At 42.7% G+C, this 15,745-nt stretch overlaps 1 protein-coding gene across 3 annotated transcripts in view; it reads right to left on the bottom strand.

Moving 5' to 3' along the window:
• Nucleotides 1–15,745, bottom strand: part of PDE8A (phosphodiesterase 8A) — a 261,199-nt gene that overhangs the window by 91,004 nt on the left and 154,450 nt on the right. For all 3 annotated transcript variants that reach the window (XM_066592664.1, XM_066592665.1, XM_066592663.1), the window contains exon 2: nucleotides 290–346. In XM_066592664.1, coding sequence (XP_066448761.1) covers nucleotides 290–346 — 57 coding nt within the window. The remainder of the gene's footprint in view (nucleotides 1–289; nucleotides 347–15,745) is intronic.

Below are 15,745 nucleotides of genomic sequence, written 5' to 3'. Positions count from 1 at the left end.
AGTTCGACAAAAGTTCAAGAGGGGCCTGGACGCCTTTCTTGAGCGATACAATATTATAGGTTATAATCATTAATAACTTCAGAAGGGTTGGTGATCCGGGAATTATTCCGATTTCCAGATTCAAGTCCGGAAAGAATTTTTCCCTTAAATGGCGAATACTGGCTTCTACCCTCGTTTGTTTTTTGCCTACCTGTGGATCACCATTGGGGTGTAAAAGGCTGAACGTGATGGACATATATGTCTTTTTGGCCTTACATACTATGTTACTCCACAAAATGTTACATAATACCTGAAGTTGATCTTGGTGGAGTCTCATCGGACCAAACTGCACTTCTGTTACAGCTGCCTATGAGAAAAATAAAACACAACATTAGTTTTGTGTGTCAGATCCATTAAAACCCCCAAAATATATATATTAAAATACCAAGCAACAGGGCAATGCACATGGGTGGGCACCAAATAATCAGCTACAGGCAGAAATACATACTGTAACTCGCAGTTAAGAACCTGTTGTGACCATATACACATCATAGTATATATAACGAAGCGGTGATCTTAAAGGGCCATTCCAAAAACAGAAACGTACAGTATGTACATAGAACACAAACGTCTGGGGGTATTTGCTCTCGTTTCCAGAACTACCAATTAGACACTGAGGGCAAATTTCCCAGACGTGATAAATATCACTCAGCAGAATACCCCTTTATGTTTAAAGTCATTTTCCAAAAATGTATCTCAATAGTTTTGTTCCATGACACATTGTGAGTAGTGGACATTTATTCAACCGGCTGATTCATATAGGACAAATGAGAATATGAAAACTGCTGACATCTGGAAAACAACAAGACAATATATCTTAGTTTTCCTATACAGTATAAATGCATCAGCTCGACAGGCACATTATACATTAACACATTTCAACTACTTGAAAGAATATAAAATTACTCCATATATATCTCTATCTATTTTTTTTTTTTTTTTTGCAAGGACATCTTCCGGGCGCCTTCAACAGCGGCATATTCATATTTTGGAAAGTTGACTGTTGACACAGTTTTCCGATTTTATTCATTCAAAGCTTGGCTGATGGAGAATAAGAAAAAAAAGTTTCTTTTCCCTTAAAAAAAAAAAACAGCACCACTTGTGTCGAAAGGCTGTATCTGGTATCGCGACTGAACCTTCATTCAAATTTCTATGACAGGTAAATTTAAAGGGGTATTCCCAGGATAGGTGATAAAAGTCTAAATCACTGGAAGTCACACTGCTGAGACCCCCTCCGCTGCCTAGAACGGAGGTCCCATGTCCACCGCTCTTCTTCGCAGCTCGTTGCACCCTTCTCCCCAGCCGCTGCAGTGAGAAGATTGATGGAAATCTCATGTACGATCATTGCTTCATTCAGTCTCATTAAAATGTATGAAGCAGTTGGCCGCACGTGCTTGGCCACAGTTTAATTCAATCTCACTTCAGTGTGAGCGAGTACACAGAGCCCCACTGATCAGACTTATAACCTATTCTAGGGATAGGCAAGTCTATCTTGGAAACACCCCTTTAAGGTCACAGAATCCCCATCTCTAAATATTCATTTTAGAGCATAAGCGTAATTCTCTGCGTTCCACACGAGACGGTCATGCGGCAGATACGCAATGACATTGTGTACTTGCTGTGTGACGCCAATCGCCATGCACTATGCCATCTTTATTGCATGCGTATTTCATGCATTATGTATGGGCGGCAACATGGCAGCCTATGGGAGATTGCATGTGTAAAACCAGCATGTGTAATACGCTGTAATCACACATTCATGTGAAGGAGCCAAGTTCGATATTGGGCTTTGAATCACGGCCTGATATTGCGCTCACCAACTTGCGATTTCCCCGCAGATGAAAGGCATTTTTATATCAAAACCGCCTTGCATCACTTTGGGGAAGTAGCGATCCTCCGCTGCGGCTGACAGCCGCCACAGCGGATTGCGGAGGGTCTCCCATTGTTTTCAGTGGCAAGACTTCACATCTCATTCGAGTGCACCTAGCACATGGTGTGATGCTGCTGCCGGCCCTATTGAAAACCATGGGTGATGCAAGGGCACGTCCAAAGATAGGAAGTGCCGCAATTTTTCTTCCTCATCGCGGTATTTTGAAAATTGCTCACGTGTATAACCCTATTCAAAAGAATGGGGTTCATACTTGTGAGTACGTCTCGTAACACGCATATCCCGCCCATGTGAAGCCGATACATGCATGACCAAGCTGCTGGGCTTTGTCCATTCCTGGGGGCTTTGTAAAGGCTTTGCTGACTGATATGCCCTCATTTTACGTCTGCCATGCTCTGCAAGATATCTGATCGTGCAACCCCAAACACGTTCATGCATCTTCCAACGGGGGTATAAAAATCATTGTAAACCAAGTGCTGGAAGGAGGTTTGTTACTGCGTCCAGTAACTGACAGAACGGAACATTTATCATCTGTACTCGACCTTGGCTCAGGAAAGCTCAGAGCCGATGATAGTTTTGTCTAGTCTTCTCTAGACATCACTGACAGTACTTAAAAGTATTCTGGCAAACAAGATTACATTTCCTGGAAATGTGAAAAACGACCAACTAGAATCATTAACCAGCCGTAAAATCAGTGCATTCAACATAGAATAGAAAAGTTTTCCCCATTTGCCAAAAGTAATACTTTGGTGATTTCCCAACATTTTTACACAAACTGTAGACATAACAGGAAAAAAAAAACAAACTACAAGTTAAAATTATTTTTTGGGGAGGGCTAAAAAATTTTTTACAATTCTGCCCGCCATAGTCTCTAGTTTCTCCCCTGGCTCAAAATAGAAGGATGCAAGATAGAAGTGACGTAATCCATACAAACCAGCGTCGGTCCTATTTGTCCTGTTTGGCAGTACGTGATGTGCTCACACCTGCCCTTCTCCATAGACATAGTATCAATAAAACCCAGCCATTTTGTCATGCCATCTGCTACAAAGTAAAAAGTTTGGTTCTTAGACTCTATTCACCCCCCCCCCCCCCCACCCCACACACACTTGCTGAATAAGCTGCCTCTCCTGAAAGTTCACTATCATCCAGTAAAACGGAAGCAGCACGAAGGAAGGCAGTCCTCCCGTGTCAACCTTAAGTGGGAATGGGCCAAAACAAGCACATTTACAAAATTATCCATTTCTTTATCATCCCAGGATATGGTCTCACTTCTTTTGCAGTTTCATGGTTGAAAGGTCGTCTTCTCCTTTCATGACAAGGGGTAAACTACTCTGAAAGGAGAAGGCTGGATTTCTGCATCTACCTAAATATTTTCTAGTTTTTAGCAATTTTAAGCAATAGAAGCCACTAATATTTGACAAAAAATAAACAAACATTGATTCAAACAAACAATTAAATGTAACCTGCATTGAACTGAATGCTAACGGGATCTGTATACCTGACCGAATCCTACACAGAAATTTGGGGATGTCATATTGCATATTGCTGACCGCACACATCCAGGTTTATTATACTGTAGTCTAATTTAATTGAACTACCTTCATAAAAAGCAAAAGTTTTACAACAGTAAGCTAAACTCCTCAGCAATTTTACATGCAAATTAACACAGTTTTTACTGTTTTGTTGTTTTTTCAGCAATCATGGCACCTGCTTTTTACAGATGGTTGCTAGTATTGCTACTATGTTCTTTTATTACGGACAGGCAAAAAAAACAAAAAAAAACAAAACGGTTTTGTCATATCCATAGTGGTTCCTGTAAAAAAGGAAGCTGTGATGGCAGTATTAACCAAGCCTAAAGCAAAGTTTATATGGGGTAGAATACAACAAAAATATAATTAGTATTTAATTAGACATTATCTGGTATTTTTGGTTATATCAAATCTGGTTTTTTTAAAGAACATATATTTGCCTTTTTTCCAGGGAAGGCAGATGTATACTGTCCAAGGATATGCAAATGTAATTCCCAATCTGCCAGTCTGAATAATGGCTCTTTAAATACCCATTTAGACAACGATTATTGCTCAAAATTAGCTCAAAAGCCATCTTTTGAGTAATAATCGTTGTGTCTAAATGCTCTGCCATCGTGCGCTATTTGTTCATCAGTGATTTCTAGCAATCTAGAAATAACCAATGACTTATCAGCGCCGCACGCTGATTTTCTCAGTGGGCAGCGCTGATAGTATTCTTTCAGCTGGTATCCTGCTGGCAGTTATCAGTGGGACACCAGCTGAAAGCTCTGAGAACAGTGCAGCTATTTGAATATACTGATGAGCCATTGTGGCGGTATCTGGCTCCGCCTGCATTAACTCTTAAGCAGCCAATTAGCTACTATAGACTATGCAAAAAGGATTGCTCAAATCGGTCACTCAAACTGCCATTTGAGGGATTTTTGAGCGATTGTCTTTCAGTGTAAATGGGCAGTAACATGCAACGATTATCATTTGAATGACGGAAAGACTGAACGAATTAACAACTTGTTTGCATAAAATGCTGAACTTTTAAACTTACATATAATCGTCTGAAATACTCTCCCTTCCCCTCATTAGCTAAAGTAAACACTGGTATATGCCTGTGTTTATGCAATGAAAATTTGGCCTGCAAGATTCCTTTGTTTTCTGCAGGCATGAGTAAAGGCCCATTTACACAGGACAAGTGTCGGGCAAACAATGCCCGACACTCGTCCCTGTGTCTCCGCGCTCCCGTACTCCAGCACGGGAGCTAGCAGAGCTGGCTGTGTTACGGAGCGGCCAGCAGGGGGGCGGGGCAGTGCAGGAGATTTCTCTCCTCTCACTCCCCCGCCCCCCTTCATTGAGATAACACAGCGGTCGTTCACTACTGAACGGCCGCTGTTTAAACTGAATGATGAGCTTCATCGCTGATCTTTTATGCTGCATTAAGGCCCATTTACACAGGACGAGTGTTGGGCATCGTTTGCCTGACACACATCCTGTCAAAAAAGGGGCCCTAAAGAAGTAATCATTGTGCAAACAATCAGCCCTCCCCTCAAGTCTTTCACAATGAATGAATTCCATTTAAATTAAACAAAAAGCGAATTTCCAAGGACTAAATGATAAATGACAAGTGAACAAATAGCGCACAACAGCTTTGCGTTTACACGTAACGATTATTACTCCCTTTCACTCTTTTAAACGAATTTTGAGCAATAATCGTCGTGTGTAAATGGGCCTTAAAGGGGTTGTCTCGTGAAATCAAGTGGGGTTAAGCACTTCTGTATGGCCATATTAATGCACTTTGTAATATACATCGTGCATTAATTATGAGCCATACAGAAGTTATTCACTTACCTGCTCTGTTGCTAGCGTCCCCGTCGCCATGGATCCGTCTAAATTCGCTGTCTTCTGGTGTTTTTAGACGCGCTTGCGCTGTGTGGTCTTCTCCCTGGTGAATGGGGCCGCTCGTGCCGGAGAGCTGGTCCTCGTAGTTCCGCCCCGTCACATGTGCCGATTCCAGCCAATCAAGAGGCTGGAATCGGCAATGGACCGTACACAGCCCACGGTGCACCATGGGAGAAGACCCGCGGTGCATCGTGGGTGAAGATCCCCGCGGCCATCTTGGTAAAGGAAGAAAGAAGTCGCCGCAGCGCGGGGATTCGGGTAAGTAATAAACTTTTTTTTTTTTTAACCCATCCCTTGGGTTTGTCTCGCGCCGAACGGGGGGCCTATTGAATAAAAGAAAAACCCGTTTCAGCGTGGAGACAACCCCTTTAAGACATACCATTTAAAGTTTACCTCTTTTAGCAAAAATAGCAGAAAGCAGAAAGCTATTGTCTACCCTTAAGAAAATATATGCGGACATATAGGACAAATATACATTGGTATACTTGCAACCATAGTTTACAAATACTTTTGAGTAAAGTTTTGCAGGTAAGGCAGACTCACAAGGCCGTATGCGTTAAACCCTGCGTGAGTCACACAGGGTTTTACCGCCTGTGGGGCTGGGAGTGATATGGCCTATGGCAGCGATATTACACTGCGCATGACAACATATCTGAATACATTACTGTTCAGTTTGATTTAGCCTTTTCCTGGATGACAATCTTATTCTGAAAGCTGGTTAAATGGGTTAAACGGGTTAAACAAAGTTGAACAGAGAAAAATCACAAGTTGGTTTATACCCGAGTATTTACCATCTTACCTAGTGTAAATTACCTGAGACAGAATCACAAGAACTGTTGCCATTTCTAATTCTTCATACTTAATCTTGCTAAAAATACTTGGCAAGCCTCTATTGTCACCCCTATCCCATAGTAATGACTGGCCTCCCATTGTCAGATTGGAATCTGTATTACTAAAGTATTCTTGGCATCCAATCAAAACATGCAGCATCCAAGTCAAATCCATTGCAAAAACCTTGTATTTTAAAGCTGGTCTTATTTTGGGAATCTAGTCATTTTCTCAGGCTTGGTAGATATCGCAAATGTTATCATGAACATAACGAACTAGATATTATAATAATATGCATCCCAAATTCCTGTAAGAATGAGAGGGAATACAGAAACCTCAAAAAGAAAAAAAGAAATTAAACAGTAATTAGCAACAGAAAAAAGCTAAATATCTTTGTATGGTCAATATTTCCACAGAGGAGAACATCAACACTGCCAGGAAGAGTAGATTAGGTTTGCCCACCATTCATGGAAAAGTAGAAGAGTCATAGTCGGAAGTTTGGCTTACCGAACCCATAGGGCACCTTCCTTCTCCTGATCTCTCATCCCACGTTAGAACAAGAGTAGGTTTTCTGGGAGTGAAGGATTTGTGGTCAAAATACGGACATTTGACGCTTCAAAACATTATTTTTATTAAGACTAGTTTTAGGGCAAGTAAAAAAAATGTTGCTTTCTTCCACTCATGAGAGAGGTCCATGTAGAGCCACCTGCAGAAATATGTGTAAGCACCTGGAAAGGTTTTAGATTGCAGATTTCTGATCCTATTTAAAAATACAGCTGTCATCTAGATAGCGTTATAAGGGCTCATCTCATCAAGACAACCACCTTTTAACCCCTTAAGGACCAGGCTGTTTTGGTCCTAAAAAGGACCAGACACTTTAGGGATTTTACTAGAGATGAGCGAGCACCAAAATGCTCGGGTGCTCGTTACTCGAGTCGAACTTTCAGTGATGCTCGAGAGTTCGTTTCGAGTAACGAACCCCATTGAAGTCAATGGGCGACCCGAGCATTTTTGTATTTCGCCGATGCTCGCTAAGGTTTTCATTTGTGAAAACCTGGGAAATTCAAGAAAGTGATGGGAACGACACAGAAACGGATAGGGCAGGCGAGGGGCTACATGTTGGGCTGCATCTCAAGTTCCCAGGTCCCACTATTAAGCCACAATAGTGGCAAGAGTGAGACACCCCCCCCCCCCCCCACTGTCAGCATAACGATCGTTCTCCTCTGCCACAGCTGTAACAGCTGTGGCAGAGAAGAACGATGTTATCCCATTGAATTCAATTGAGCCGGCAATACAGCCGGCTCCATTGAAAGCAATGGGCTGCCGGCGATCGCGGGATGAATTGTCAGGAAGGGCTTAAACATATAAGCCCTTCCTTGCAATTCATCCAGAAATGTGTAAAAAAAAAAAACATTATATATATATATATACACATATACATATATATATATATATATATACACATATACATATATATATATATACACATATATATATATATATATATATATATATATATATATATATATATATATATATATATATATATATATATATATATATATATATATATATATATATATATATACATACATACATACATACATACACATATATATATATATATACACATTATATATACACATTATATATACACTCACCTGGTCCCGGCAGACGGAGTTCAGCGCGGCTGGCGGCAGTCCTCCTGAACTGCTCTGAACAGCTGTGAGTAGTATTCAGCAGCCGGGGATTTAAAATCCCCGCCTGCTGAATGAGCTGCCTCTGATTGGTCACAGCCTGACCAATCAGAGGCAGATCTCACTCACACCCATTCATGAATTTATGAATGGGTGAGTGACTGCTGCCTCTCATTGGCTCAGCGGGACCAATCAGATTGGTCCCTGCGCTGAGCCAATGAGAGGCAGCAGTCACAGTTAAGGAGAAATGTTAGAAATCGGTGTTAGTTTTTCCTTTTTTTAAAAAAATTACAAAGATTCTGTTTTCACTTTGACATTACGGGATATTGAATACAGAATGATGGGATGCAGCTGCCAAGGGCTTTGCACTAGTATGGACATGATTGCTTTGGTTATTTCGTACTCCAAGTTGCCCCTTTCTACAGCAGTAGTTGTACTGCATTTAAAGGGATCGTTTTACCGTCTATATTCTCATATGTTAAACATCTGAAAAAAAAACCTTTAAATTACCCAAAAAGGTATCAAATGAGGACATCTCTGTATATTTTACATGGTCCTAAAATGTATTCTGCTCCACTGGCAGGACCTGCAGGACTGTCCTTTGGGTTAGTATTTAGGCACAATGCGGTATAAGAGGTCACATGTGCCAACTTTAAGAATGGTGGCAATGGAGTAAAAATCCCTAGGAGTCCCTGACCCGCTCACGTTCTGCTCCGCAGGAATAGACTGTTGCTGTTATCAATGTGACACATTATGTGATCGCTGGTAGTAAACACAAACCTCCCCCTCCTGATATCTTCCTCTTATTCGGTTTCACAAGATCAAGTAACTATGGGAACAAACTCTCCGTAGACTCTCTTCTCCCTGCAGAGCTTAGCTCCATCACAAACAAGCGCTGTGCAATGGTACTGTAAATGGGTATATAATAGTAATGTTTCATATCACACAATACCATATTATCTATTATGCCGTGGCTCAGTGCCTGCTAAATAAGGCAAAAGGCTTTCATGTATAAAGATTGTTGGGGGAGCAAACTGTTTCCAAGAAGCATTTAAAAATGGTGCGGCCGTGTGCGATGTATAGATACACAAATAGCAACAAGTGTACAGGCAATCTCCATCCACACGGCAACATTAAACTGGTTAATGGGTCTTGGTCTTATGTATGACATATTTCATATACACCAAGAGAGTCATTTCTGAGCTTCTATCTTAAAGCGAAGGCGTCCGTTTTTCACAAACCTTTAGGCTGGGTTCACACCAGGCGGAATTGCCCCGGAATTTCCGTGCAGACTTTTCACACAGAAATTCCGCCGACATTCTTAAGCCTAAGGCCTCATGTCCACGGGGAAAATAGGATTTAGAATCCGCAGCGGATCACCCGCATGCGGAGCTGCATCCCATAGGGATGCATTGACCACCCGCGGGTAGATAAATACCCGCGGATGGTCAATAAAAGGAAATTTAAAAAAAAAATTTTTAAAAATGGAGCCTATGGAAGCCGCCCGGATCCGCGGGAGACCTAAAATAAGAATAACTTACCCGCAGCGGACCGGGCATGTCTTCTCTTCCTCACGGCGGGATCTTCTTGCTTCGGCTCGGCGGATGTGCCCGATGCATGCGCGCGGCACTCCGCCGACGTGCCGTCGGCGTGCCAAGTGCATCCGCCGGCTGAAGAAAGAAGATCCGGCCGTGAGGAAGAGAAGACGTGCCCGGCCCACTGCGGGTAAGTTAATTCTTATTAATTGTTATTTTCAGCGCTCATGTCCGCGGGGCAGGAGGGACCCGCTACGGATTCTCCATGTAGAATCCGTAGCGGGCCTGATTTTCCCCGTGGACATGAGACCAAAATCAGAATTTACTCACCTGCTCCGGATCTTTTCTTCGTCGCGGCTTCATCTTCTCTCCGTCGCGGCTGGATCTTTTTTCTTCGGGCCGGCGCATGCGCGCGGCACGCAAACGACGTGCCGTGCACATCCGCCAGGCCGAAGATAGAAGATCCGGCCACGATGGAGAGAAAATGAAGCCGCGACGAAGGGAAGATCCGGAGCGTGCGAGAGGTGAGTTAATTCTTCTTTTCAGCCCTCATGTCCGCGGGGCAGGAGGGACCCGCTACGGATTCTCCATGGAGAATCCGTAGCGGGCCTGATTTTCCCCGTGGACATGAGGCCTAAGACCAAGCAGCAGGGTGGACAAGTTTTGCAAAAATCTCCTCCACACAGTGCAGACAGACTGCTGTGGGCAAGCCACGCGGAAACTGACATGCGGCGCGGAATTCAAATCCGCGACATTTCAAAAGTATCACTGATTCCGCTGCGGACTCTTCTATCTATGGGGAGAGATTTCCGCTGTGGAATACAGGTAGACAAGCAGCTTCAAACCAGCGCCAAACTTCCTTGCGGTCCCGACATGCCACAAGATTTCCACTAAATCTCCGTCCCGTGGGAACCCAGGCTTATAAAACAGGGTTCCATTGTTGTGATCATCTCCATAAGTTGCATGTTTTATACAATCCCTTTCAGCTTCTGGATCCTACAGTCTAAACTAATTGTAGAAGGTCCAGGCATGTAGGAATCCGCTCAAAGAACTTTCAGAAGTTTTCTTTATCTGAGAACATATTACAGGATGTGTAATGCCAGCGGGCTTCCAGAGCCAAGAAACACTTTTAGCACTGGTTATTAGAAAGTGGTTTCGATCCTATAGCCACTAATCACTATTCACTATATGTTCCAAATCAAAACTGGGAGAAGTAAAGTATAATTGTTTACTTTGCTACACAACAAGTCTTCCAATAACTTAAGACGAAACAGGTTAGATCATGAAATCAGTCAATGCCGAGTTACACCCACAACATCTTTCAACAGATTCAGAAATTATGAAGTTGCCAATGTAGCCTTGTGTTACCCAATCACAATACCTGTAAATCTAAAATAAATGAAATCACATGTAACAAGTCAGGCTGAAATCCTCCACAAACACTGCATTGCATCCAGCACCAAAATATTCAGATATGACTGTAGTTAACCCCATTCCCCCACCCTATTCGAAATCGTACAACGCAGCCGGGAACTAACTCCTATAGGTCATTATATACTCAAAATATAGTCTTCTGCGCAAAATGACCATAAATGCTTCTGAAGAGTTGGAGACATTACTTTGTTTCATGGATAGGAAGAATTCTTTAAAAATGCTTTTTAAACATTTCGTCCTAAACACATTTCTACAGAATTCAATGTCCCAGGTCATATTTTGAAGACACTTCAGCAGATGTTTTTTTTTCTCCTTTGGAAAGATTATCAATCCGAAAGGTTGTGTGCTCCACCTTGTACAAACACTGGCTTTAGGGAAGACTCAGGGTGCCCAATTATACAAAGGACTGCCAGGAGGCCCAGATACCCCAATTAGCTCTCCTGCACTTCGCTAGTAACGCCTCTCTAGCTCTTACTAGACTCGGTTTTGTGGATCCCGCCAACACACAAGTCCTTCATTCCTAATCCCATCAGCAGGCATTCCTTTAGGCTGGGTTCATACGGGACGGATTTACTGCGGAATTCCACATGCAGCTCCCAATCCCGGGATTAGCCAGCAAAGTGGACGAGATTTTGCAAAAATCTCTTCCAACGCTGCGGCCAATCCATAGCGACTAAACCGTGCAAATCAGCACGTAGTGATGCGGCGTGGAAATTAAAGACGCAGCATGTCAATTTTTTTTCAGCAGTGGCCCCTCTCCTCTCTATGGGGAGAGATGGCAGCAGTGGAAATGCAGGCGGCGAAGCCACTCCAAAACCCGCAGCTGCGGTTTTCCAGCGGGATTTTCGGTGTGGCCAATCCACGAGAATTCCGCGGCAAATCCATCCTGTGTAAACCCAACCTCAGAGTTTGGGACTCAGTCAAGTACCACAATGACCCAATTTCCCCTCAATTACCTTCATGACAGTTTAGAAACCCTCCATTCGCCTTAGGGGATTATTTCCTCCAGTCTTTTAAAAGCATGGGACAGAATCTTTCCCTTTCCCAAAAGTTGCATTTCCACAGAATTATAAATCATGCATGCAGAAAACAGAACGATATATCGTTGCATGTAAACAGGCAGTCATTCACTTCTGATCGCCGGCCTGCTTACTATGAAGGGAAGGCGGGCAGACCAGACCGGAACGATCCCCGACTCCCTCTACCTCCATTCACCATTACACCTCCACTCAGTCAGCAATGTTCATTCCTGTGTAAAAGCACATGAAGGATATTGCTGGGACGATCTGTCGGGCAGCTGTTGCTGACAGATTGTCCCATGTTCAAGCACCTTACTCCAAAGGAAATTCCATTTGTCCGCTTCTGATACCTCCAACGGAAACACTAGCTGCCCTTGTTAAGAATACTAATTTCTCTCTAACACTAACTGTATAGAAAGCTGAAAACACTTAAGATATTCTGTCTGCAACACTGTGAAGGCATTTGGAGGAGATAGCTGTAGCTTGGCCAACAATCTAAAGTGCATGACCAGCTTTACCATGCCTACCCGAAAATAAGACAGGATCTTATATTAATTTTTTTCCAAAATATTTCTTTTTTACATCTATAGCTGCCTGGACACCATTTTAAAAAATCATGCTAGGGCTTATTTTCAGGACAGTTCTTATTTTCAGGGAAACCGGGTAGTATGAGTATATGCAAAACAGTTCATTTACTTTTTTCTTAAATTAAATCCCTGTTAACTATTTGTTACTGAGTGGTTTTAGGTCTTGGTACAAGCGTTGTGCTGCTGTAGTGGAAAAATTAGCAGTATGTGATTTTGAGCATATACTGTAAAGCAATCAGGCATCTAAAAATATGCACAAAATGTAAAATAAAAAAAATTTATATTCTATCAGAATTTTATATAAAAAGAGAGAACACTTTGGCAAACTCTTACTACAAGGAGAAAGTTGTTACCCATAAATTATCAGAACAGCAACCATATTTGCTCAAGTATGCTGCATTAACCTTACATCCTGCCTGTTGTATGTATCCGGCTCCATGTATCTCTCTACTAAGTGGCAAATAGGAGAGCAGCTTTCCAAAGGCCAAAAAACAGGAAATTTGATGACATTGTTCAGTGAGCACACGTCAGCAAAGAGTCATCCATAGTGTAAATAACTTCCTCAAAGAACAGGACAAGTGAGACAGAACTGCAGGAATCCCATTCTGTCTGCTAAACTTTTTTAGAATAATGCTAAAAATCACACTGGCTTCATTCCACCTAAATTTAGTCATTGGGCGGCTAAAAATATAGGGAGAGCAAAAAAAAGAATAAAATCAGCATTAAAACTGAATATAACGCAGGAAAAAGAAAACTGAAATTAAATGCTAATACAAACATGCTTATTATGTTAGATTGTATTTATTTCTATAGCTGCAGCATATTCTCATAATCTGTACAGACAACACAGGCACATAGGTTCTTCTCCCAAGGTCAGAGGGACAAGGTCATAGCTTATGCTAAGGCCAATTCATGGGAAGCCAATTAGGCGGACCATGTTTTTGATATATGGTACATGATGCACAATTTCAAGGCAAAATTCTTATGACTCTGCTTATGCTACACAACGTGCAAAATTACTATTCTTTATCCGGATTTGCATTATTTTCCCCATATATCCTTGGAACGTTAGATATACAATTTAGCCAGACCAAAATTAACTGTGGGGTAGACCAAGAGTAATGGCTCCTTCATAGTGGCAATCGAGATATTGCGGCAAAATCACAAATCCCAACAAAATACATAAAAGAACTCCTACTAGTGTTCCCTTAAGGCCTCACGTCCACGGGGACAGATCCGCAGCATTTCTTCCGCATGCGTGATCCGCGCCCCCCTGGGGATGCATTGGTAACCCACAGGTAGTTAAATACCTGCGGATGTCATTTTTCCTTGAGGCGCGGATTGCGTGTGCAGGAAAACACCCGCAGCATGCTCCATTTTAGTGCGGGTCTCCCACGGGGACGGCTCCCGCAGGCTTCTATTGAAGCCTATGGAAGCCATCCGGATGCGCGGCACACCTGCAGCTGAATTCCTGCTCTCCGATACGGGAGCGCAGGAGTTAAAAAAAGAAATGGCGTGCACAGCGCATGCGCGTGCTGTGCACTTCCGCCGGGCCAAAGAAAGAAGATCTGGCTGCGACGGAGGGCAGATCCGCAGCGTCCAGACAGGTAAGTAAATCTTCTTTTTAGGCCTCATGTCCGCGGGAAAGGAGGGACCGGCTGCGGGATTCTGCATGGAGAATCCGGGGCAGGCCTGATTTTTCCTGTGGACATGAGGCCTTTAGGTGCCTTCACATGGGCGATCAAATCACGCAATTTTTGCGCAATGCGAGAGTAAAAATGCAAAATTATGAAACTAATGATTTTCAATGGTTTCCTTCACATTTGTGATGTTTTCCCTCATGCGATGTTGTCCCTCATGCGATGTTGTGAGAGACAAAAAAAACTTGCGACATGCTCTGTTTTCGCGTTTTTTTAATCTCCCATGTTTCCCTATGGAGCCTCCTTTTTATCACATCACAAAGCGCGAACTTGTGATTTTCAGGTGATGTGATTATAACATTAGAAAGTCCTATTGACTGTTATGCTAAAAAAAAAAATAAAAAAAAAAGGGGATTTTACCACGATTTTCTTGCGGCAAAATTGCGATTGCCCGTGTGAAACTAGCCTACATTTTTAGAAAGAATACCCAACAAGTAGGCAAAGGCAACATGGTTCTAATTAATTAACATATACATGCAGTATAACCCTATGCCATAAAGTCATAGCAAACCGTAATGACATCATTCTCTGCTAGCACTTCACACACAGTTGCTTCACTTAGGTGGGGCTCACACTACCGTATGGTAGTACGCTGCGTAAAAGTTCACAGCGTTTTACTGGCGTATGGAGTTGCCTATTGTCAGGTTTTTACTTGCGTACGCCTGAGTATGAACCACACTATGCGTAACAACCACCGCACATATGCAATGTAAATGTGTATGCACTGCGTTTCAAAGGCCCCCCTAGAGAACAATAGGGCTCTTATGCGTGTAATACAGTGAACTAGAACATGCTGCGTTTATTTTTTTAAATTTATTTTTACACGTGTAACATACACAATAAATGTAGGCAAGTGTGAGTGGAACGATGGAAATCAATGTACTTTCATTACCACCATTTATTGCATATTATGTGTGCATACATTACACAATGCAAGCACGTTCGTTTGACCCCGGCCTTTTAAGTCCAGAAATGAATAGTATTTCTACATTGGACCACAATTTCATTCTAAAATACAACTAGCACTGCATATAGAGAATGCCATGCACATTAATGGTGCCTTCCCACGAGCGTTTATGTGCTTACAGTTGTGTGCACAAAAACACACTTCTATTAGAAACATTGGTTCCCTATGGTTTGTTCACATGTCCGTGCTTTACAGGCGTGCAAACATACGTATCGGCAAAACATAGCACATGCGTGCACCATAGGTCCGTGGTGCGCATCAATATTCCCCAGCTGGGAGTCCCCTCATCACTGAACACTGTGACAGCACTGTCAGTGTTCAGTGACAAGAGGACTCCCCAGAGGGAGTAAAAAAATCCACTGTCACAGCTGTGACAGAGGATTTCTTCATCTCAGCGGGGAGTAAAGAATCCCTGTCACAGCTGTGGCAGAGGATTTCTTCATCTCAGCGGGGAGTAAAGAATCCCTGTCACAGCTGTAGCAGAGGATTTCTTCATCTCAGCGGGGAGTAAAGAATCCCTGTCACAGCTGTGGCAGAGGATTTCTTCATCCCTGCGGGGAGTAAAGAATCCCTGTCACAGCTGTGGCAGAGGATTTCTTCATCCCTGCGGGGAGTAAAGAATCTCCTGCTACAGC

The sequence above is a fragment of the Eleutherodactylus coqui genome, chromosome 2, assembly GCF_035609145.1.
Source record: "Eleutherodactylus coqui strain aEleCoq1 chromosome 2, aEleCoq1.hap1, whole genome shotgun sequence".
In the NCBI taxonomy this organism is placed as follows: Eukaryota; Metazoa; Chordata; class Amphibia; order Anura; family Eleutherodactylidae; genus Eleutherodactylus; species Eleutherodactylus coqui.
This window is presented reverse-complemented; position numbering and strand designations above follow the sequence as displayed.